General features: G+C 38.2%; 1 protein-coding gene across 2 annotated transcripts in view; it reads left to right on the top strand.

Annotated features, from left to right (window-relative positions):
- Positions 1–20,090, top strand: part of SCAPER (S-phase cyclin A associated protein in the ER) — a 219,043-nt gene extending 198,953 nt beyond the window's left edge. For both annotated transcript variants that reach the window (XM_018568102.1, XM_018568101.1), the window contains exons 30-32: positions 12,025–12,216; positions 15,871–15,922; positions 19,712–20,090. In XM_018568102.1, the coding sequence (XP_018423604.1) occupies positions 12,025–12,216; positions 15,871–15,922; positions 19,712–19,800 (333 nt within the window). In that variant the 3' untranslated portion in view covers positions 19,801–20,090. The remainder of the gene's footprint in view (positions 1–12,024; positions 12,217–15,870; positions 15,923–19,711) is intronic.
- Positions 20,091–23,047: the final 2,957 nt, after the last annotated feature.

The raw sequence follows: 23,047 nt of genomic DNA, 5'->3' as shown, positions 1-23,047 counted from the left end.
GCTGGCTATTGCACCCGCCCACTGCCTGCTGTCAATCAGCATGGGAGAACCTGATAGAGTACTTTCTCCTTCAGGCCCCTCCTTTGCTGATTGACAGCAGGCAGTGGGCAGATGCAATAGCCAGCATGCTATTGGCTATTGCAATTGGAAATATCCAATAGCAGGCTGGCTATTGCTCCCAGCAATAAAGTAAAAAAAAAAGTTTAAAAAAATAAAGTTAAACTAAAATTAAAAAAAGACAAAACATTTTTTTTAAAAAGTTAAATAAATAAAAATGAAAAATGCAAACAAATAAAAAAGTTTAAGAAACTAAAATTAAAAATAGAAAAAAAAATTTGGTGTGTCATTTTAACCACTTGCTGTCCGGGGCATTTTCTTACTATTTGCGCACACATGAAAAAATATAAATTTCTGCGCAAATGTTTATCAAACCAGTATTTTTAAGAGAAAATTAAATTAAAATTAAGTGCACATAAACAGAATATAATACCCAATTATTTGGTAAAATATGAAAGTCGGGGTCACGCCAGGTAAATAGATACCAAACATGTCAAGCCTTAAAATTGCGTTCACCCGTGAAGCCGCAAAAACAATTCAATACCCAAAATTTTCCATAGGGAACATTTTAAACGCTTTTACCGCTCATCAGTTTAGTGCTAACAGTGATTGACAGCGCTAGAATTATTGCTCACTGTGACGTTCACGGCGACATGTAACATGTGTAGCACAATTGTCCTTTCAGCACGTAGACGCACCGACGCATGTTTGCTCGTGGGGGGCGGGGGGCTTAATTTTTTTTGCATTTTTCTTTTATGTTACTTTCATTTTTATAACTTTTAAACACTTTATTTTTTATTTTTTTTACACTAACCCTGGAAGTGAGATCACTTGTACATTGACATTCATCTCCTGCTGTTAAAAGCAGTACCAAGAACTCGGCTGCGGCAGCAGCCGTGTTCTTGTTTTAACGGGCTGCCATCTATAGACTATTGTGGCCTGGAAGTTGTTAAATAAAAGGCTATTTTGTTTATTATATTGGCTTATTTTTACAACTCACATTATTTAAAATCCATGAACCTAATTAAAATGTCTAATATAATACATACAATTATTAAAAAGATATATACATATCTTTTTAATAATTGTATGTATATAAATAAAAGGTGGGAAAAGTCATTTTAAGTTTCGGCCTGACAAATTTTGCTGCAGGAGGTGCTTTGCAGTGCCATTCATTTCAATGGCTCCCAAATGCACCTCCCGTCCGCAGTGTGATCGCCCGCACTGGAACGCGCGGTACTGAAATGCCCTCCGTTCCTGTGCGATATTAATTTTTTTCTATTTTATCCGATTAATTGAAGTTAATAATCGGCTAACTAATCGATTATGAAAATAATCATTAGCTGCAGCCCTACTTACAGATGTTCAGATGTTTTTAAGGGTGGGATAAGGAATTTCTGTGAAAACATCTGTTTGTGTAATTGTATGTCAATTTCTGTTCTATCTTGCATGATACACAGGATCAGGTCGTACCTATGTCAATTCATAAGTATAATGTGATCTATATGAGGTGCTAAATATCTGGCTCATACAGTCATGGTCCCTGCATTTCTTTCAGATAATGCACCACTTTGCATAGAAAATTGTTGCAATTGCAAATGCTTAGGCATTCTCATGTTTATTTATTTTGTTTGTATTGGTATGAGACAAAAAAGTGGAGAGAAAAAAAAAGCCAAATCTGACACTCAAAACTCCAAAAATGGACTGGACAAAATTATTGGCACCTTCTCCGAATTGCAAGAAATAATTACATTCCAAGTTTTTGTGGAAAAGCATGGACCATCTCAAGGTTACAAGTCCATCTCCAGAGATCTTAATGTTCCTGTGTCCACTGTGCACAACATTGTCAAGAAGTGTACAGCCCATGGCACTGTAGCTAATCTCCCTGGACGTGGACGAAAGAGAACAATGGATCAAAGATTGCAACGGAGGAGTGTAGGAATGGTGGATAAAGACCCTCGTTCAACTTCCAGACAAATTCAAGCTGACCTTCAGGCACAGGGTACAACTGTGTCAGCTCTCACTATACGTCGCCATCTGAATGAAAAGGGACGCTATGGTAGGAGACCCAGGAGGACCCCACTGCTGACACAAACATAAAAAAGCCAGATTGGAGTTTGCCAAAACTTACCTGAGGAAGCCTGAATCCTTTTGGGAGAATGTGCTTTTGACAGATGATCAAAATTACACCTTTTTGGTAAAGCCCATCATTCTACTGTTTTCAGAAAAAGAAATGAGGCCTTTAAAGAGAAAAATACAGTCCCCACAGTCAAACATGGTGGAGGTTCACTGATGTTTTGGGGTTGCTTTGCTGCTTCAGGCACTGGATGTCTTGACTGTGTGCATGGCATTATGAAATCTGAAGACTACCAAAGAATTCTGGGGTGCAATGTAGGGCCCAGTGTCAGAAAGTTGGGCCTTTTTCAGAGGTCATGGGTGTTACAGCAGGGCATTGACCCAAATCGCACGTCAAAAAGCACCCGGAAATGGTTTCAAACAAAGAGCTGTAGACTTGATTTGTTTGTGAAAAAATTCCAATAAAAAAGGTTTTATAAAAACAACAAAAAAGTCTCTGTGGTGTACTTTTTTGTTGTTTTTATCAAACTTTTTTATTGGAATTTTTTCACAAACAAATCATGGAGATTACATATCTTTTTATTACAGAGATACAGATTACTTATTTAATAAAAAAAACTACTATTCGCCCCCTTCCACGCACAACAACCCCCACCCCCCGCGCCGGCACTCGGACTTATCCCGCCAGGGAGTTTTGATGTGTGCACTGCAGGGGGCGGGGCGGGACGTGTGACACACACACGCCTCCTGTGACTCACCTCCCCTCCCGACGCCTGTTACTATGGACACGGCCAGGAGGGGAGGTGAGTCACAGGACCCGCCCCCTCACTGTGAAGCCCGTCGGCAGTGCGGGGCCCCGGTGTTCGAACACCGGGACCCTGCACTGCCCCATATTGCAGGACCGGACCGCACTGAGACTGTGCGGCCCGGTACCATTTGACCGGGGGTTGGGGAACACTGCCATAGAGCACCTGTAGAGAGATCTCAAAACAGCAGCTAGAAAAAGGAACCCTTCCAATCTGAGAGACCTGGAGCAGTTGGTGAAAGAAGAGTGGTCCAAAATTCCTGTAGAGAGGTGTAAGAAACTCATCTATGGTTACAGGAAGCCATTGATTTCAGTTATTTTCCCAAGGGCTGTGCTACCAAATATTAATTGAGGGTGCCAATACTTTTGTCCAGTGCATTTTTGAAGTTTTGCGTGGAATGTGTCAGATTTGGCTTTTTTTTCTCAACTTTTTTGTGCAATACCAATACAAAAGAAATAAACCTGAAAATGCCTAAACATTTGTAATTGCAACAATTATCTGCGCAAAGTGGTACATTATCTGACTGAAATGCAGGGGTGCCAATATTTGTGGCCATGACTGTACTTATGAATGGACAAATTTGTTAAAGACTTATTCATCTGAGCTTGAGTGCATTTAATCAAAAATATATTTGATGGCTTTTTGGGGAATGCAGGTTGTGGTCTCTATCACGTGGATAGTTATTTCTTCAGTTTTTGGATTAAGTTATTCAATCACAGTAATAGCAGTAATGGGGCCCTGGGCAGCATGAAAGGACTGTTCAGTGACTCAGTTGTGCCCAGTGTCTAAGTAGTGTATACTGCACTAAAAGGACTCATGCACACAGGAATTATAAAATACTGATATCTATGAGGGATCTTGCTAGCATATAGGAGTACATGAAGTGCTTCTGTCTCCACGTGTTTAGATGCGTAGGTCAGCCAATGTAAAAATATAAACAATGACGTGGTTCCTCCAAAAGCTATACTTGACCATTATCATGTGGAGTGTCCTCCTTCCCACCAGAGTCCCCCCTTCACATCAAAGTCCTACCTTATAATCATCACCACAGTGCAGTTAATGCATCCCGCCCTGGATTAGTGTGATGTGTTTCCATGGTGCCCTGCTTGCCCGCACAATGGAAATGCATGATACTGTGCAAAAATTTGAAGGTACCATGACGAAGCCAGAAGGTACCCTGATTGAGGAAGGCTGACGTAAGCACAGTTGCAGAATTTTTTACTTTCATTTTATGCAGCTGATCGTCTCACAATGCAGCTGCATTTGTGGGTCCTAATATCTAATACTGTTTGCCTTAGGGCAAAAAACACCAGGGTATCCCACTCCACCAGCATACTGCCTAGTTAGTCTAATGCCCTAGAGTAGAAATAAATGAGAGGGGTTGATTTACTGAAGGAAAATAGGTTGTTGAATGATGGAAGTCAGCAGAGCTTCACCTCATTTAATAAGGTAAGGGAAAAATTCCTTTGCAAAGTGCAAATATCCTTGTGAAGTGAACAGCCTATTTCCATTGAGGACATCTTCTTAGAAATATTTAAGAAGAATTCTGGGCAAAACTTTTATTAACCCTTGCAGGGGGGCTACCCCCACATTGCAAAGGTTAAGTGCTAGTTTTTGTCTAGGTGCTAAAATAAAAAAGTTGTACTCACACGAACATCGGAGCCAGCCGGCTGTCACAGCACTCCCTCCAGTCTATGCCCTCCTCTGCTGCAGCCATGCTATGTCCCTCGGCATCCTCACGTCCAGTTAGTACACAGTGTATTGAACATGATGACTCACAGGATCTTAGACCGATGCAGCGTAGGGGGAGCAAGGATGGAAGGACCGGTTTAAAAGCGAGCTCCGAAAATCGGTTGAGTATAACTTTTTTATTTTAGCACATGGACAAAAACTAGCAGTTAACCCTTGTAATGCGGGGGTAGTCCCACTGCAAGGGTTAATACACGTTTACCTGGAGTTCTTCTTTAAAATTGTCTCAAACAAGACTCATTGTTTATCACAACTCTTTCCCCATAACTTGCCTAGTTAACACTTTCCCTAAATAGAACCTTTATTGAGGAGGTATGGAGGCTGCCATTGCTGATTCTTCTCTGTTCACTAACCATACATTTTTGCCCACTCTAAGAATTCATGTTTACCTTTGAAATCTATGTTGACACCAGTGTCAACCAACATTTGCATCGGGTTGGTGTGACAAGTGAAGGAACATCAAGATTATTATGCCCATCTTTATAATAAAGTATTGTTGTCAATTGCTTTATGGGTAACTCCTTTACTCCGTTCTAAAGACTGATCTGGGCTGAGCTCCTTTGTCTTGTCACTAATGCCAGTCTCACAGTCCTTTAGTCTTTACATTCTATAACTGTCCTGACTGGACCTGTACCAAGTCTTCTGGTTTGTGTACTGTTTTTGGCCCAATAACCAACTCATCATTGAAAAGTTGATACATGTCTCTGATATCTCCGGACAGAGTCTTGTTCAACATACTGACCTCAGACATAACAATACTTTAGTTTACTATAACACCAGCATAATAATACAGGTATAGATTTATATAAGAAGGCTAAAAGAATATGATTTTAAGACCATAAAAAAACAATTGTTGCTCTAGCTTGCTAATATCACTCCCATCCACATATGATCAAGAACATAGGCAATGTTGAATAGTATATTCTTAGTATGATACCCTCGATTCACAGGGATAGAAGTTCTGTAATTTAGCTGTAATTAAAATCATTGACTAGATTGACAGATATCATATGACGTACATATTTATATTTTCATGGCCATTTTTTTTCTCCTGCACTAAGCAGTAGTTGTGTATATGTATGTGTGTTTTTTTTTGTTTTATAGAGTTACTGTATATTCTGAAAAGCCGCTTTCTCTGCTTTTGTTCCTGCTGTTACTGTCAAGGAACCACATCCGTGTCCAGCAGTAAATGTCTCAAGTGCACCCCATGTTCTTATATGGAGAGGTTTTACAGCAATAAAATGGCTGCACCTTCTTCTTCCCACCCATCAACTGAAAAATGCCAGCTATTAGTTTGTTGATCTTGTCCCTGATTAAGGTGCATTATGAACTCTGAGTGTGTTCTTAGCATATTGTTCAAAGCCTTTGAAACCTTATAAATGTCTCGGAATGATGTTGCTTTCACTCCTTGTGTTTTGAGTTTGAGGTGGCCATGCCCTGGGTGTGTAGCTGTGATATACTACTTCCCAGTTTATGTCGTTCTGACCTTCTGCTTAACAGGGTGGCATAGGCTGTTAACGACATTGCCTAACACAATACTAATGTCATTTTTTTAGTATGGCATTAATACTCATTAATATTGTACATGCATGAATGTTTGTTGACATATAACCACTGGCGGAACTACCAGGGTCGCAGCAGTCGCAATCGCGACCGGCCCTGGCATTCCGCCAGATGGGGGGGGCCCAGAGAGAAAGAGAGCCCGCAGTGCCCCGTGAACTCGCCTGAGGGGGGGGGGGGGGGTCCAGAGAGAAAGAGAGCCTGCAGATCCCTCAAGCTGCCCGCAGCGTTCGTGGCCATGGGCGGTTGCTTAGAGACCAACTTGGTGGCGCGTGTGCGCTGATGTTCGGGAGCCCTGCTGTAATTGCTGTAACATCAGGTCAGTGAGAAGCCTTAGGAGCCCTATGCCCACATGGCACATGCGCTAGGGGATGGGACGAACTGGCGCTGTGCAGATGAGACAGACGCCGCTGGAGAGGTATAGCGTCCTATTACCAGGACAACCAGCGGCGCCTCTCTCCAACGTGACACTGTGGCGCCCCTTCTAGCCCCCCTCTCCCCGTGACAGCAGCGGCATTCTCCTGGTACAGAAACCCACTTTGGTCGTCGTGATTTTCTGCCTTTTCTCCATCTAGAATGTGAGTCCTGTTATGACTATTACTTCAACGTTGCATCTTCTTTTTTCTTCATGTCTGTGTACGACCCCCTCCCACTGATATTTCCACCCCACACAAACTAGACTTGTATACTACTTCCCATATCCCACTACCTTTATTATAAGGTATTGCTGGGACTTGTAGTCCTGCATAGCTGGTGCTATTCTGCATTGCTGTATAATCATGATACAGTAATGCAGAATAGCACCAACTATGCAGGACTGCAAGTCCCGCAATGCATTTTTAAGTAGGGATGCACCAGTGCCAATACTGGGCATTTTCACGAGCACTCATACTCGTGAAAATGCCCCAATACTAAAGGCAGATTCCGGTGTTCTGTCAAGAATGCCGACGTAGTCGAATTTGCCAACCTCAGCATCTGCGCTTGCGCACAGACCAGTATTATGGAGGAAACAGGGATTTATTGACAAAGTATTTCATTTAAACTTTTTTCTTTTTTTTTACATTTATGGTACTTTTTTAATTATATAGTAAAAAAAAAATAGCAAGGCTATAGTCCGGTCATGCTGACTGGTGAAATTTTTGACTGACTGGTGAGACACTATCAAATTTTTCAAGCCCTGCGTATATTAATCATAAAAGGTTTTGTCTGAATATAAACAAAGCCAGTTATACATCCAGGCTGAGATTTGTGGAAATTGGGTCTTGGGTGGGAAAGTTTCTTAGGATTAGCAGGCAGCCCCTGATTTATCTTATTATATTTTTTATAACAGAACTTCCAACAGATAACACCATTTCATCTTTTAATGGATTCTTTAAAAATCTGAATCTCTCTTGATATCTACTTACTTTAATCCTCTGCACAGCAGACTAGGAGGGCAAAATGCAGCATGTGAGCCAGTCAGGCTTTATAGTATTGAAGCGTCCTCCAAAACACTGGAAGCTTGCTTAAAGAGGAAAGAGCATGAAGAGTAATGATCCCTTCAGTGTTCTGCTATCCCTTAATTGTCCGGTTTTAGGCTAGGTAGGGTCCTAGTCCAGTCATCTGGAGCGTAGTAAATTTAAAAAGGAAGAATGAATCATATTGGGCAAGTACAACATCTGGTACTAAATTATGTGCCCAAAACATGCTTATGCCTGCCTAATCTCCACAACACTTGTATGTTATATTTTCTCTGTCTAAACTATTTGCTGCCGAGCAGTGGTAGTCAACGCGTCTGTGGGACTTTTCTTGTTCATGGAGTATTGCTTGTCTTTATGTATAATGTATGTGCCTAAGTAGAAATGTGTACTGTTTAAGATGAGATCTGGAAGTTTGTGTAAAACTAAGTCAGCTTTTCATTTACTACACATACAGATGTAGGGGTGCTCATACTTGCAAATAGGCATTTCCCTAAGCTTTTTTTTATTTTCTGTTTTGTGGGTTTTGGCTACAACGTGGACTCATTGTTAAATACTGCAATGTGTGACCGTGTTAAGTCTCATGATCCTTACACTTTGATATAGTACCTTCTTCTGACAGCCAAATGTATATGAAGTGTTGTGCAAGACTTCATATGTGTCATGTGCCCTGCACTTCCCAATGCAACAGCCAGAGGCTATGGTAGTGAAGATGCTTTACTGAGATCATTTGAACTGTCGACATTTTAGACATGTGCCAAGACTCTCTGATGTAATGTCCCACCCTATGTGCCTGCCCTCCTTGTGGTTAGTGCAAAGTACTTCACTACTACTACAGTAATGATAATATACAGACAGCGATCAGCGCTGCCGAAGCGGCGGAAGTCCCCCCCCTGGATTTCCACTCGCACCCACGCAATTTTCACTCGCCAATTGCGAGGGGGCGAGTGGAAATTTTGAGCCCTGAATAAGTGTAAGAACTGACATTCTTACCTCTTCTTTGAAACACTGTTCATATATTTTTTTTTTATTTCCCTATGGAATAATAAGTAGGCATTCCTGCTGGTCTGTCCTCTGTGGCTACAGATGGGGTTTCCCTACAGGTTAGAAGATAAAAGCTACCATTCAACTGGTTTTCCTTTCCTCTAGTAATTAATTAGGAAACTATACATTCTTCTGTTTGTTATCCTGCTTTGTAGGATGTTAACACACATTTAATCATCTATCAACAATATATTTAAGTTTTTTGTTCCTTATAATTTAGAGGGACTTTGTTGCCAGAGGCTGCCATAGAGGAGCAGTGCATGGGCAAGAACATCATGATGTGTATTATGACACGTCATCCTTGCAACTATGACTTGAGGCAGAAAATGCATCCTTTTCATATATACGTTTTTTACGTTTTTTATTTTATTTTATTTTTTTTGAGGATTTAACAATGACACAGATGTACTTTTACATTTTTAGAACTGTTTTTGGTTTGAAGAGTCTATTTTTTCCACCATGTTTTTTAAGTTAGCAGTGTATAATAGTAACAAAGTATATATTGTAACGTGTATGCACCAATCAATGCATGCTTCTAACAGCCACAAGGCAGTGATTACATTCTGTATTTTTATTTTTTTTGCAAAGAATGAGGTTAAAGGATCCTCTTAGATTAGAAGTCATTCTGGCGCCAAGGATGAAACGTGGGTGTCCTACCTCACAGACCCAGTGCCTACACCTAAAAGTCTGCCCCTCCCTCCATCAAGGCTAATGGGAGATGTTTATCGTGGGCTGATGAAAAGGTTCTCACAAAGCCTGACTAAGTGGCTATGAAATGTTAGGGCTTTTGGATGAGCTGATCAGTAATGCTGGCTATAGAAAGCCCCTTGACATTTACAAGTTTAACCCCTGCATTACAGACACAGTGAAGGGGTCTCTCTGCTGACAAACAATAGAGCCTTTCCAATGTCGCATGACTGCAGAGAAAAGGGTCTGTGCACACTAATCTGATCCTCTTGTCTTCTTTGAAATGTAAATCATTCAACGCCACTTTCCATTTTTCACAGTTTTATTGGAGCCAAAGTTTACAGAGCTCCAGAACATTTCTTTATTTTACAGATACTTCAGTTATCATACATTCACCAAGTAGATTTCAGAGTTTCCAAGCTGGATGCTTTTCCATGATGGTAGCTATTAAGGAGCTTCAAATAATTAGCAAATTATACCTAAAAATGTTTTGTTTTATTTTAGAGTGAAATATTATACTAACAAATTCTCAGAAACAAAAATGTATACAGTCTTTTTTGACATCTCCGGTATGTACATTTTGCTTATGTGAGGCACAAAGATAGCTTTCTAGTTCTCTGGAGTATTCCATCTTACACCTAGAACGTTCCTATCATTTGTCTCCAAGGCAATTCATTTGCTCTCACTGATTTGCTTTTAATTAATGACAATTTTCTCTATTAGCAGTTTCCCTGTTCCTGAATTCCCACTTACATTGATAGATTTCATTCAGTGAACTGAGCTTTTTCAGTCCATCGTCTTTATAGAACACTACGAGACATACGCAAATCGCTAATCTTGTAAGGTTTTTTTTTGTCTAAAGAGATTTTTTTTTAAAAGGACATAGAGAGAGTCTCAAAATTGTATGGAATAATGAACGCAAAAATAAATGGCATAAGTAAGTTGTAATAAACAAAATAAATATTTTATTTTGTTTATATTTTTTAGTAGTGCTGTGTTACACAAGGGATGTACACAGAAATGTTTACTTGTTTGCTTTCATACCTTGCATATTTTTTTATTTGATGCATTTGCTCCTAATGGTAGACGCTTACATTTTGAATCAGCGTTTTCTTCATAATTTTTTTCCCAAGTGTAAATGCAAATTACTTTACTGGTTGCGTAAAAAGTTAACAAGGTCATTTCAAACCTTTAAGAATATTGTGCAAATTAAATTTTTACAGATATATTTCCTAACGTTCAAACACTGATGTGTATTTTGGTAATTTAGTAAAGCAATGCAAAGAGAAATAGTATTGGGCATCCAGACAGATCTTGGTTTAATGAAGAGAGGTGAGAAAACATTCTGATTGGTTACTGGTTTAATGTACTTTTCACATAATTCTCTGATATGTTGGAGAAGGCCACTAGCAGTATTACAGCTCCAAACCTACATTCCAAAGATGCTGGACATGAATACTATGTTGGGGTCACTGACAAAGTAGCTCTGTTTTAACTCAGGTCCATTTTAAATGCCAAATAATGTTTGTTTGTTTTTAAACCCAACATTTGTGCCTTTTTTTTTTTTTACTTGGCTTTTTAATTTATAATATAGTAGAATCTCATCTTCCAACCAACTTTACCTAGAAATAGTTAGACCAACTTATTACGTGCTGTATTAGAATAATGTACATACATCTGTTGGTAATTTTATGTATCACCATGTCAAAAATAATTCTAGTAGTCCTGTCCTAGGGTCACAACCATAACACCTCTTTAGATACAGTGGAGTTAGCGAGCGTAGCAAGCCTAGAAGTGGAAGTATTCACGAGATTAAAAGGTAAAAATAAGGGACAAAAGCCGGGGGGAAAATGCAGCCACCGCATCTAAGGACTGGTAAGCTGCAATATATAAAATGTTGTTTTTTGGGTTTAGATATACTTTAATTTGTAAAGTGTAACATTTAGGGGCATATTTATAAAGCAGTAAATGTGACATTCATCAAACGTTCATTGCAGGAAAATCTTCTTGGTGAATGTGTTTTAAATTGCAAGGATTAACTACCTGTGAATGTTTGGTAAATGTCACATTCACTTCTTTATAAGTGAACAGGTACTGCTGCAGCTTCACACTAGAAACGACCCTGGTGCACACAATCTACAATTATTACTTCTGATTTTTAGCCTTAGTTTAGGTCTCCTTTAAAAATCGTAATTCATATTACTGAGGTAATTATTGTTTTCACAGTACTATAAATTCCTGTACATGGTTGATTAATACAATGTGGACTGGTTTGTCTTTAAATGTGCCAGGCCCAGAATAGAGGTGTATTTGTTGTCAGTATGGGTTATATTTATCACACATGTTCAAAGGTAATCATTTATACAAGGCACAGCTTTTGGAACTCTGTTTAAATATACATTAATAAAGGAGATTTTTTTTCATTTTGGAGAAAAGATACTGAACTCATTAGACTGTTTTCTTTTCAAGCATGTATTCCAGATGCTGAAATGGTCTAAGAATGTTGAAAGGAAGGGAAGGATTACATCACTGGAGCAAGCCGTTTTCTCAGTAGACAGAGTTTTTACTTGTGCTGTTATTTCTTACAGGTCATTGTCCAGTCTGGCCGTCACCCCACTGTTCTTCAGAAACTTTGCCAGCTCCCCTTCCAGTATTTTAGTGACTCCCGGCTGGTCCGGCTGCTATTTCCAACACTGATTGCCGCCTGCTACAACAACCCTCAGAATCGACTGATTTTGGAACAGGAGTTAAGCTGTCAGCTGCTTGCCACTTTCATTCAGGTACAAAACTGGGAAAGGGATCAGCACCTGACCAGCTTGAAAACTTAACAAATGTGTAGGAGGTGCCTGAGGAAAGGGAATAATGAGCTAGCAGAATAGCAAATAGGATAAAACTACACTGCCCTGAGACGTTTGGTATGACCGTAAGTATACTTTTCCATCATAGCATATGTTTTTAAAGATGCAAATTTATATAACCAAACATTACTATGTAAGTTAAGGAAATGTTCTATAACAAACTTGTTACAGGACTCCTAGCTAACATTGTTTTCATATGGTTTGAACTGTTTAGAATTGTATTTCTACTATTTAATTGAATAGAATTAACAAGAAAAAAGTGGCAGAATCTCTAATTCTATACTGATTACAGATTTAAATAGATGAAAAGAATTTAGCACGGAAAAGGAAGGGAATTAATAATAGCATATAATGATGTGATCCCTAAAAATAACAATGAGTTTCAAACAGTATATCGTTTTTTTTTTCTTTTCCCTATAGTGCCATACATTTATTATTCTATGAATTGATCTGGTTTGAATGTTTAGGTATCACCAAAATAAGTTAAAAAAGCAAGTACGGGGAAATTCCAAACTATTTGCTAGCTGTTAGGACAAAAATACTTTTGTGGTTTTTCTGATTATATATATATATATTTATATTGCATTGTTTGCTTCTTTCAAGACACGGTTTTATCCTATGTGATATAGTCTTTGCATTACAAATAAACATATTGTATGGGTTTTTTTAATAAAATAGATGTATATGATATTTTATCCTGTGCATTTACTATTGTTGAAATGTAATTATCCAGTTTATTAATACAAGACATATTTAGAACAGTGACGTGTGTAATAATCCATTTAGTTAGTTTGTCACTACAGTACCATGATAGTCTTTTTTATGAATGTGCAATTAATGCTGGCCATTTAATAATGCAATCTATTTAATATTTTTTTTGCTTACACCAAATGTATTTAACGCTTCGTTGTGTATATGTGTGTGTTTTCACTGCATTTTATCATTTTTGACAAGTGTAGAAGGCCCAGAATGAACTATACAATGCAGGTGACAGTGCAGTGTGCACTTTGCTATAACGGCATGTGAAGAAAATCAGTAAATAATTTTTTTACATGAGCCATTGACGTTTCATGTTGGCACACTTTTATTAAGCAAGAGTCTAATACTCAGTTATCTAAATGGTGCCCAACAATTAAAGTATTTAGAAATTCCAAGGTAGATCAGGAAATCCATGGGATAAACATTTTCTCTATTAGATGCTTATTTAAAGTTGACCCAATGATGGAGTTTTTGTCAGTTACTAAATCAGTGGCCTGTTTGTGGCCAATATTGAGCAAGACAATTATATTACTTATTTTGTTTTGTTTCTGTAATGTCATTTTTGTAAATTTTTAAGCAGGATCTTTTTTTACTGTTGTAATCTTTTAAAGTATAGCCAATTATTTTGGATATAATTTATTTTGGATATAATTAGCAAACTAAAAAAAAAAAAACTCCAGTCATGTTTTTATTGCTGCCTGTTTCCTTGTTGTGGAAACACAACAAGGAAGTGAAGTTAAATCTTCCCAATGGGACACAAAAAAAAAAGATAGGGTTTGCTGCCAAATTGAAAACAGAAAAAAAAAGGTTTGGCTTTAGGTGCCATTTTTGTATGTAAAATTGTTTTGCTACAGTATACTATTCGCGGATATTTAAACTTATAGAGTAACATACAGAGTTATTCGCGCCAGTCAGGTTAATATATTATTGTCAAACTTTTTTTTCTGATGTATTGACCCCTTTGCCTACATACTTGAAATGGCAATAGCAATATTTTCTTATTGCAAGCTAATATTACAGTGAATATCACATTGAATGACACTTTACTCCCCTTCTGCCCCTTCCCTGTGTGTAATAAATTTCCCCCACATAATTGTTAACTATAAAGAAAATTGTATTCCATGTTTGTCTTTTTATTGCCTTGTAATTGATGCAATAAACAGATTCAATTTTAGTACTGTGTAACCTAATTATACAGGTTTTTTTTCTGCTCCTCCTGTGCCATATCTACTGGCCACAAAAGGTTACAGTAGTGTAATTAAATTTGGGCTAGAACATTAGCTATGATCAACCTATTTTGTTTTGGTCATTAACTACACTTTGATATATTAGAGCAGAGAGTGACAAAGAATGAGGAACCAGAATGGGAAGTATAATGATGATATCAGTGAGCGACTGATTTATATAGAAAGTTAATCTGATTACATTGAAAATTGTGTAATTAGCAGCAGAGACTTAAACTACTTCAGTGTTTTAATGTTATTACTCTCTTTGAGTAACACAAAACTCTTCCAGAGTCATGAGACCTGGAATATTATCATCATGGCCACATGCACATATCCATAGTAATAAGTGATTACCCCAGCCGAATTCTTCTTTTCTCCACATGATAAATCAGTGGAATGAAACTGTGCGATACCTGTTTTTAGTTCTTAGCTGAACTTTTAGTTTTGAACGATTCCACCTATGGATGTTGTTTTGCAAAATATGTTATACGAATGGGAACTCAGATTAATGACATTCCCTTATATTATTTGTTTTCCCTCATTTGATACTTTGTGGCTGAAGAAGCTGGGAATGGACGAGTTAAATGAGAGTGCAGTAGAGACGGGAGCTCTGAGCTGTGTAATTCACTGCTCTGCTCAGTTACTTTCTGGCCTCTAATCGTATAACCTATAAACACAATGTCACATTTGCTTATTTTTCATTGTACAGAGGAAGCAGGAGCTTGGATGCTTTCATCTGCACAGCAGTCTGTAGCGCTGCTCAGAAAGATGACTGCATTTCCTTTTGTGTTTAAATAATAATAATAATAATGTACCCAGAATTTATTAGAATATTTGTTTAACCATTGTGATCTATACTGTCCTATGTATCACAATAATATACTCTGGGGGAAATTTATCAAAAATGTAGAAGACACAATCTGGAGCAGTTACCCATGACAACCCATCAGCTTCTCTCTTCAGTTTGTGCAGCTAACCTTCAAAAATGAAAGGTAGAAACAAATTGGTTACTACAGGCAACTGCTCCAGATTCTGTCTGCTCCAGTTTTGATAAATTCCTCCACATTATTTAATAAAATAATTTTATAACCATTTGTGATCTATACTAGTGCAGTGGATAATGCATTGTAGTATATTGGCAGGGTTAATTCAACATAAGTTGTGTCTATTACTTGAGAGACTTCTTCATTTGGTAATAAATCATCAGACCATAACAATTATTTCTTCACTTGTTTAAAAAAAAAAAGCCTCTGTGATGTCAGTTACCTCGGTACTTACAAAGAAACATTGGCTAAAGCCATTCTTTGATATTTCTACCATCTTTAGTGTTCTACAGCTTCCAGCTGTACAAGAACTTCAAAACCACTGCAATTGGATGAACAGTTTTCCAGAAATGCCTATCTTTATTTGAAATGGGAAAATATGCAGCTTTATTTCAATAGATAAATAAAAAAAAAGAATAAGAAGCTAGATTCTGTTCCAATATTAAGCCCCTGGTGCCATAGTTGCTGTAAATTGAGAATCGTACCAGTCTGTAAGTATTGTAGTTGTTTGCCGCTCTGCTAACCAGTACATTGTGCTATTGTCTTAGGACTGTTTGCAAGGATCAAGTCATCCCATCAGTAGGACGTCTCCACACAAAGGTAATGTAACCAAGGCTGGGTGATTGCAGCCATTCAGACATACAACTGTCTATCCTTCTGACCTTCAGAGCAAGGAAATGGCTTGTTTTCAGTAGATGCCATTGACAGTCCAGGCAGCATAATGAATGTGGTGTTAATTCATTGTACATAATAAATAGTGAACAACTTCACAACAAAAGCCTATTGAGAGACAGCTTGTTCTTTTATTGGCAACAAAAGCCAGTTTACTCAAAGATTCCATGTGCTTTTGGAAATAGTTACTTGCTAAACAAGCTAGCATCTTAGGAGCAGGTTAAATTACCGCCACATAACACACTCACTTCAGGACACGTCATTGTAGAACTCAGTACTTCATAAAGGCTGTGAACCTGACAATTTATGCTCATTACACCCACTGCGGGTGGTCCTACCAATGCTGCCCTTGTGAACTTGCAGTGTGCAGGCATGTGACAAACACATAAAGATAACTTCACTTGAGGAAGAAGAACTGGAAACATTTAAATCTCTCTAGAAATGGTCTGAGTACCACTCAGAGAGATCCTTTAGGCAATCATTTGTCTTAAGAGTTGAGACCTTTAAAACCCGGCTTCTATCCAGCCACAACAGTTTGTTAGTTACACTAACCAATAACACTTCAAAATGTATCTCTAAAACTACAATTGACTAAGTTCTATTTTACATTATATTTTATATTGACAGTGTTCATCAATGCTGAGAGGATATCCTTCAAGTTCTCAGGTTTTTGTTTTTTTTGTTTTTGTTTTTTGCTGTCTGTGTGCCAATTGGGAGTTTCACCCTTTCTGTCCCAGAGGCTGTTATCACTGAAAGTGTATCCCAACTCTAGGTTTGTCACCAGACAGGAATAGATGGTAAATCTTCCAATGGACCACCAGTTCTGGTGACCCTGCCCACCACCAGGGATTTCCTTCACTTTGGGGGGATTTAGTCTAACTTCTGTTGTGGCTATCAGACAGGGAGTGAAGGTAAGTCTCACCAATGGGAGACAAATGGCAAAAAAATGTAACGGGGTTATTATAATCCTCCATTACTCTATACAAAACTACAAATAAATTCTTGCATCTGTGGTATTATGAAATTTTTTTTTGTATATATATATATATATATTTGTGGTCCGGTATATATACCATATAATAGATATAGCGTGGGCTGAGTTGTGCCAATAAGCTAATGTAGCCTGAGGGGTGCCCATGGCCACGCTGTTTGGTGAGCCTCAAAGGGGGCATATCAAATGAAAAGGTGATGGAATTTTAAGTTATGAAGAGGGATGGGTGGGGACAAACGCTTCCCCTACAACGTCAGGCAAGAAAGGGAAGAGGAGGCGTTTAAATAGCCATAATCCCCTCCCACAAGTACAGGTTAATAAATTAACCTTCATACATATCATATTTTATGTTTAGATTGTATTCCCTAGGCAGTTGTAAAATATGCTTACCCATTTGCTAAAAATTCTCCTGCATGTTAACATCAAAAGATTATGAATGTTTATTTCAAGACTTGGTTTAGTTGTTAATGTATCGTAAAGGTGTTAATAATTTGTCAATGATTTTTAAGGCAGTTGCAGGTTAGTCTTCCAATAGAGTTAAAGTGGGTGATATATCTGTCTGTATAATAGTTCTGTTTAGCCAAGTAATTGACTTTTGGTCTTACATGAAAAATAACATTTTATGAAACAATAAGCTAATTTACTAGGAATTTATATTTTGCTATCTCAGCGTATTTGCTAAATATTTTAGCGCTATTCATTTGGTAGGATGAAGTAATCTGATGGTTTGTTATTTTACTGATCATTTAGTTCTGTTAATCTGTGCACAGAAAAGAGCTGTTATTAAATCTACACTTCACTTGAATCAGTTGAGTACATGGCAGCATTACCAAACCACACTACTATTTTTAATAAACACGTAACTTGGGATGGGAGTACACAGGCGATTTTTAGTTGCGCAATCACTTCCGTTGGAATACACAACAGGTTATATAAGTATGCTTATATCCATTTTTGTCCCGATCAATCTCAGGACAGTAGCACATGCTCCAAATCATTTGCATTGAGTAATTGCCAGAATTTTCTTTTTTTTTTCCTCATTCATTTCAATAGGAGGAAGCAATTAATTGCAAGTTGAAGCATAACCAAGTGATTTTATGTGATTTTTTTTTTGTCTAGGGTTTTTCAAACCGCAAAGACAACAATGACAGACTTGACATTTTGTCCACGAAAATTTTATATTTTAGACAGGGACTTTGCACAAGCATGGACATTAAAAATTGTGTCTACTTTTGTTGTGTTAAAAGTATAGAAGGTATTCTTCAATGGCAGTAAAACCTCTATCAAAAGTACTGAAACAATAAATAACACAGCACTATAAACTGCACTATATTTACATAGCAGGATATAGGATGTACAACCCTTCACCTTTTGCTTTTGCAAATTTTTTTGAAAGAAAAGCATTGTAATAATCACTTTCAATAGCTTAACATACATGAAATCACAATCACGCGTGTGCACATGCAGTTGAAAATCAAATCAATAGGAAAAAATTGCAGAAAATTCAAAAATGGCTTGGCCAGCTGATTTGAAAAATGTTCCGGAGGGCTTGGCAGCGAAAGGGTTAAAGTGTAGGCAAAAGACAGTGGAAAGTATTTTTTTTTTTTCTGTTTGCAGTGAGATAAGTTCAATTGTGTTCCTACAATTACAGACCTAAACTGCCCATACACTAGTAGAATTTTGATTGAAGAAATCTGTTTTCAGATAATGGGGTCCAATGCAGAATCGATTTGGACTTCAGTGAGGAAAAAAATTGAAGAAGCAGGATGGAAAATTTCTCTTGAACCAATTAAATACTTACAGTGACTGTGTTTTTCATTCAGGAAACTCAATTCATTCCAAAATGGAATGTTAAAATCAACAGAATTTTCAAAGGTCATTCATCAAGTATTTTTTTTTTCATCAGTGTATGGCCAGCTTTACACAGAAACAGGATTTTAAGAGATTAATACAATAAAACAATTATTCACATTAAAAGAATCTGTCATGAGAAATTATATGTGGACTTTCTTTCTTGACCTCTCCTTTTGAAAATGCTAGTTCCCTGGCTGTCATTCTGATACTTTTCAACGCTGAGTCGCTGACCCAGAACACGTTTAGAGATGAGTTGTTCTGACACTCATTCGCAATTCCCGATCTTTCACTGGAAAGTACTGAAGTGAGACCCAGCCAGGCATCGAGCATATACAGAAGAATGCAATGGCAGCCCTCGTACTTCTCTCATGGCCAAGTCACTTTACGCTAATCTATTTCACATCTATATTTGAAAATAAGACTATAATTCCCCTTCATTTTGGGAAAAAATTGTCCTTTTCCAAATTCCCCTTTTAAATGTCTAATGAAAACTGTCAGACACTCTGCATCAAACACAGGGCACTGTATTAAAGGGCAATGACACTGACAGTGAACTAGGAGAACCTGGCTTCCATCCTAGGTAACCCCTGGTTGACCTCTCTGGTCCCTGCACTAGAACCCTTCAGTGGATGGCATGTGAAAACAAATAAACCAATAAATGGACTAGCATTGTCTCCTAGAGTCTGGGGAGGGATAGATCTCTTAGTCTTTTTAATGTATTGAGCAGGAGATTTATAAATACTTGCAGAGTGATTACATCCCCCTCTTACTGGCTTAATAAATCCAGATCACACTTGTGTAGTAGCATCTATGATTGACTTTATAGAATTACGATGCATGTAATAATGTTACTTTTCCATTTCTCCCTACAGATTATTTCCAGCAGTACCTTGAATTCTCTTCCCGTTTCCCACGTCATTGCTGGGAGCCCTCTCGTCTGTTTTTCATAAAAAAAGATTGAATTGCAATATTAATTTTTAATGTTTTAATCTGGGGCAGTTGGTTATAGATCCAAGCCTCCTCCTACTACATGTACAGAATTGACTCATGTAAAATAATATAATATGCTATGTGTAAAAATGCTCCATATTGTTATTGTGCACTATTTATATGTTGATTGTGTAGATACATTGTGCTGTGAGATTTTGCTTGCATGCGAAGATAAACTTGGCCAATCCTTTTTATACTTCTCCGCTGAATACAAAAGGAATCTTGCCTTGCACATTGTTTACAAAAAAGCTGCAGATTACCTGGCAGTGATCGATAACTGTATTAAAACTTGCTAATTCTATAAATCTTGAAATAAAATAAGTTATTTTCTTTCTTGCGTGATGTTTAGTTTCTATTTCCTGAACAAGACCTTTGCAGGTACAGCGGAGAGTGGCAGTATTTCCAAGGATGGATGTTTTAAAGCCCAATTCAGAGGTGACAGTCAAAGAGCACGATCCAATTAGGGTTAATATAAACACAATTCATTTTGCAGACTCTTTGTTAGGATTGTAGCAGCCAGCTTTCTGGCAGACATAAAATCACACTATGAGTCAGTTCTACAGAAACTCATTGCGCAATTATCCTCTGTTAGATTTCGAAAACTGTCCCTTATTTTATCCCCAGGGCCTGTTTTTTATGGCTTTGGAAGTTTTGAGAGCAATATGTGCGGATGAAGCCTGAAGAACCAGATCTGAGTATCATTTTAAGGAGCATTGTTGCCAAAAAAGTAGTAACAGCTATTACATATATCTGGCTTTTATAACAGCCCATTGTCCTATTTCGATAAGCAACCATCCAGGGAAAAATCTCATAAATCTTAGGAAATTATGACTGACAATTATACTTTCTGATAATAAAATGAAACTCTAGGATTTTTTTAATGCTGCATTGCATCTGTAAAAATAAAAAGCAGCTTTTTTTCCCCAATACTCACCTATTAATCTGGAGCTGTTTGCCACAGTACCTTTTTCTCTGCCGCTAGATATTGACATTCTTCCATGTTAAATGACGGCCGGTGTCATCCAACCCACTCCTGTGAGCCGAGGCTCTCATGGATCCAAACGCTGGAGCAGCATCATCACACTTGGGTCCAGGCTCAGATGTAATGATGTGTCTGTTGTGCTCAATCCAGAAGGAAGGACCTCCGACCCACACCACCAAGGTAGAAAAGGAACAACCTATGATGTCACTGAACCAGCCTGAAGACTGCAGGTAAAGTTATATGAATAGTGAATTTAAACAAGAACATTAGATCCAAGAGAGGCTTCAGGGAGAAGGTAGAAAGAGGGGAGGCTAAAGTTTTACTTTAAAGGGAAACTGGTTTGCCCATTAAACCAAAAGCAACACATTTTCCCCAGAAGCGATTACTTACCTTTCCTTTAGTCCACCACAGCACTGATCAGCCACCAGGATCGATGTGAATATATGTGGCACTTCAGGTATAATGGAGCATGTTATTCACTTCCTTTCCACGTGACAGCACATGTGGTTTGTAACTGTCCCTGCATTGTCACATGGAGGCAGGAAAAAAGAGAGGCCTGTATAAGCTCCAAACAGAGATCCAAGTGAGTGGGCACAGGTCCTGCTTGCCTCGCTTCCAGCAGCTGAATAGAGCATCGGGGGACTGAAGGAATGGTGAGTAGGCTGCTGGGGAGGAGGACTGTAATGAAAATAGTTGTTGTGCCCTGCATGAACAAAACACAGGCTCACTTCAAAAATTATAAATAGCCCTAAGTCTTTTCAAAGACGTCAGTAGAATACATGCCCTACTGGACAGTACCCAGTGGCCCCAGCAGTAATAGATAAAGCAACCATAACTCGTCTTCAGTTTTGGTTGCCTATCAGCCTCTCCCATGTGTTTGGGTTAATTTGTGGTAACATCTAGAAATGTTAATTGTGCCTAAACAGTACTCTATAAAATGTACCTTTTGTCTTGAATTTCTTCGAAAAATATGTGGATTTCCAGGTATGTGATCGTGTCTAGAGATTTCTGTGCCTACAACCTTATAGCTATACATCTGCCATGTGAGATACAAGACACTCTTGCCTCTGACTGCTAGTCTCAGGAGATATGGAGTATGGAGTGAGATTTGGTGATGTCACTACTGTTCTGAGAGAGACCGTGCAGACCAAGGCACGGTAAGTCAGTAATGGGGGAAATAGCTACAGGGAGACCACAGGCATTACTGGTGACTAGTCCTTTGCCTTCTGCCTACCATTTCCACGGCACAGCTTCCGGTGATCAGTACATCTTTAGCCATGCTTACCTGTCTAATAAAAGATGTAGTTAAAGCTGACTATGGGAATTACAGACGTGTAATGTACTCAGTGTTCTTTTTACTCTATATAGACTATTAAAGCAGAAAAATCAGACTCCCAAAAAATCACATGCTGGTATCTTGTATCTCTCTGGGGCTCCAGTGGGGATGTATCCCCAGCAGAATTCCTGATGCCATCTTACTGCCATGGCCATTACATAACCGAATGATGTTATTACATTTGCAGAATGTAGATAGAAAAGGTGATTAGGAAAGCCAACCATAAGAAAGTGATGGCACATGGCCTTGTAGGAAGGGGCAGCATTAAAATTACTCCTGCAACGCTGAGAAATATACCAATTTGTGATCCAACTAGCCCAGGCTCACCCAAATTGAAATGTACTGTTTTTGTCCTTGAAATGGTAAAACGTTCAGTGCAAAGGCATACTTTTCTATGTGATAACATTAAACCAAAAAGAGCAAAATTAGTCATTTTCTTACAGAATACCATTGCTGTCCTAGGTACCAAATGTATAAAAGAAAGTTGTTCTTTAACAAACTGTTGAGTGAGTTCCTTTTGATTTGTGATCTCACTGACAAAGAAGAAAGACTTATGATGCCACATAGGATTTCCTGCTATGAGTACCAGAAAGGAGATGCAGTGCCCCTCTCCGCTTCTATACTTTCTGAGCTCTGGCTATTTACGGCTTTGGGAAATCTGCCAACCTGGCCATAAATAATGTAGGCAGAACGTCATTAACCCCAAATAGGAGCGGGTTTGTATTTCAATTAAACATCTAATTGAAAAATCCAAGTCACTGTTTCAAATTTTAAACACAAATTTGCACCATGACCGTTGTGTCATAAGTGCAGCGGTTCTTAACTCTTACGGGTTCTTAAGGAAGAGAGCTAAAATAATTTCGAGTGAAAATATTGTTTGTGATAAAATTGATTGATTGT

The sequence above is a fragment of the Nanorana parkeri genome, unplaced genomic scaffold, assembly GCF_000935625.1.
Source record: "Nanorana parkeri isolate BGI_ZX_2015 unplaced genomic scaffold, ASM93562v1 scaffold1136, whole genome shotgun sequence".
In the NCBI taxonomy this organism is placed as follows: Eukaryota; Metazoa; Chordata; class Amphibia; order Anura; family Dicroglossidae; genus Nanorana; species Nanorana parkeri.
This window is presented reverse-complemented; position numbering and strand designations above follow the sequence as displayed.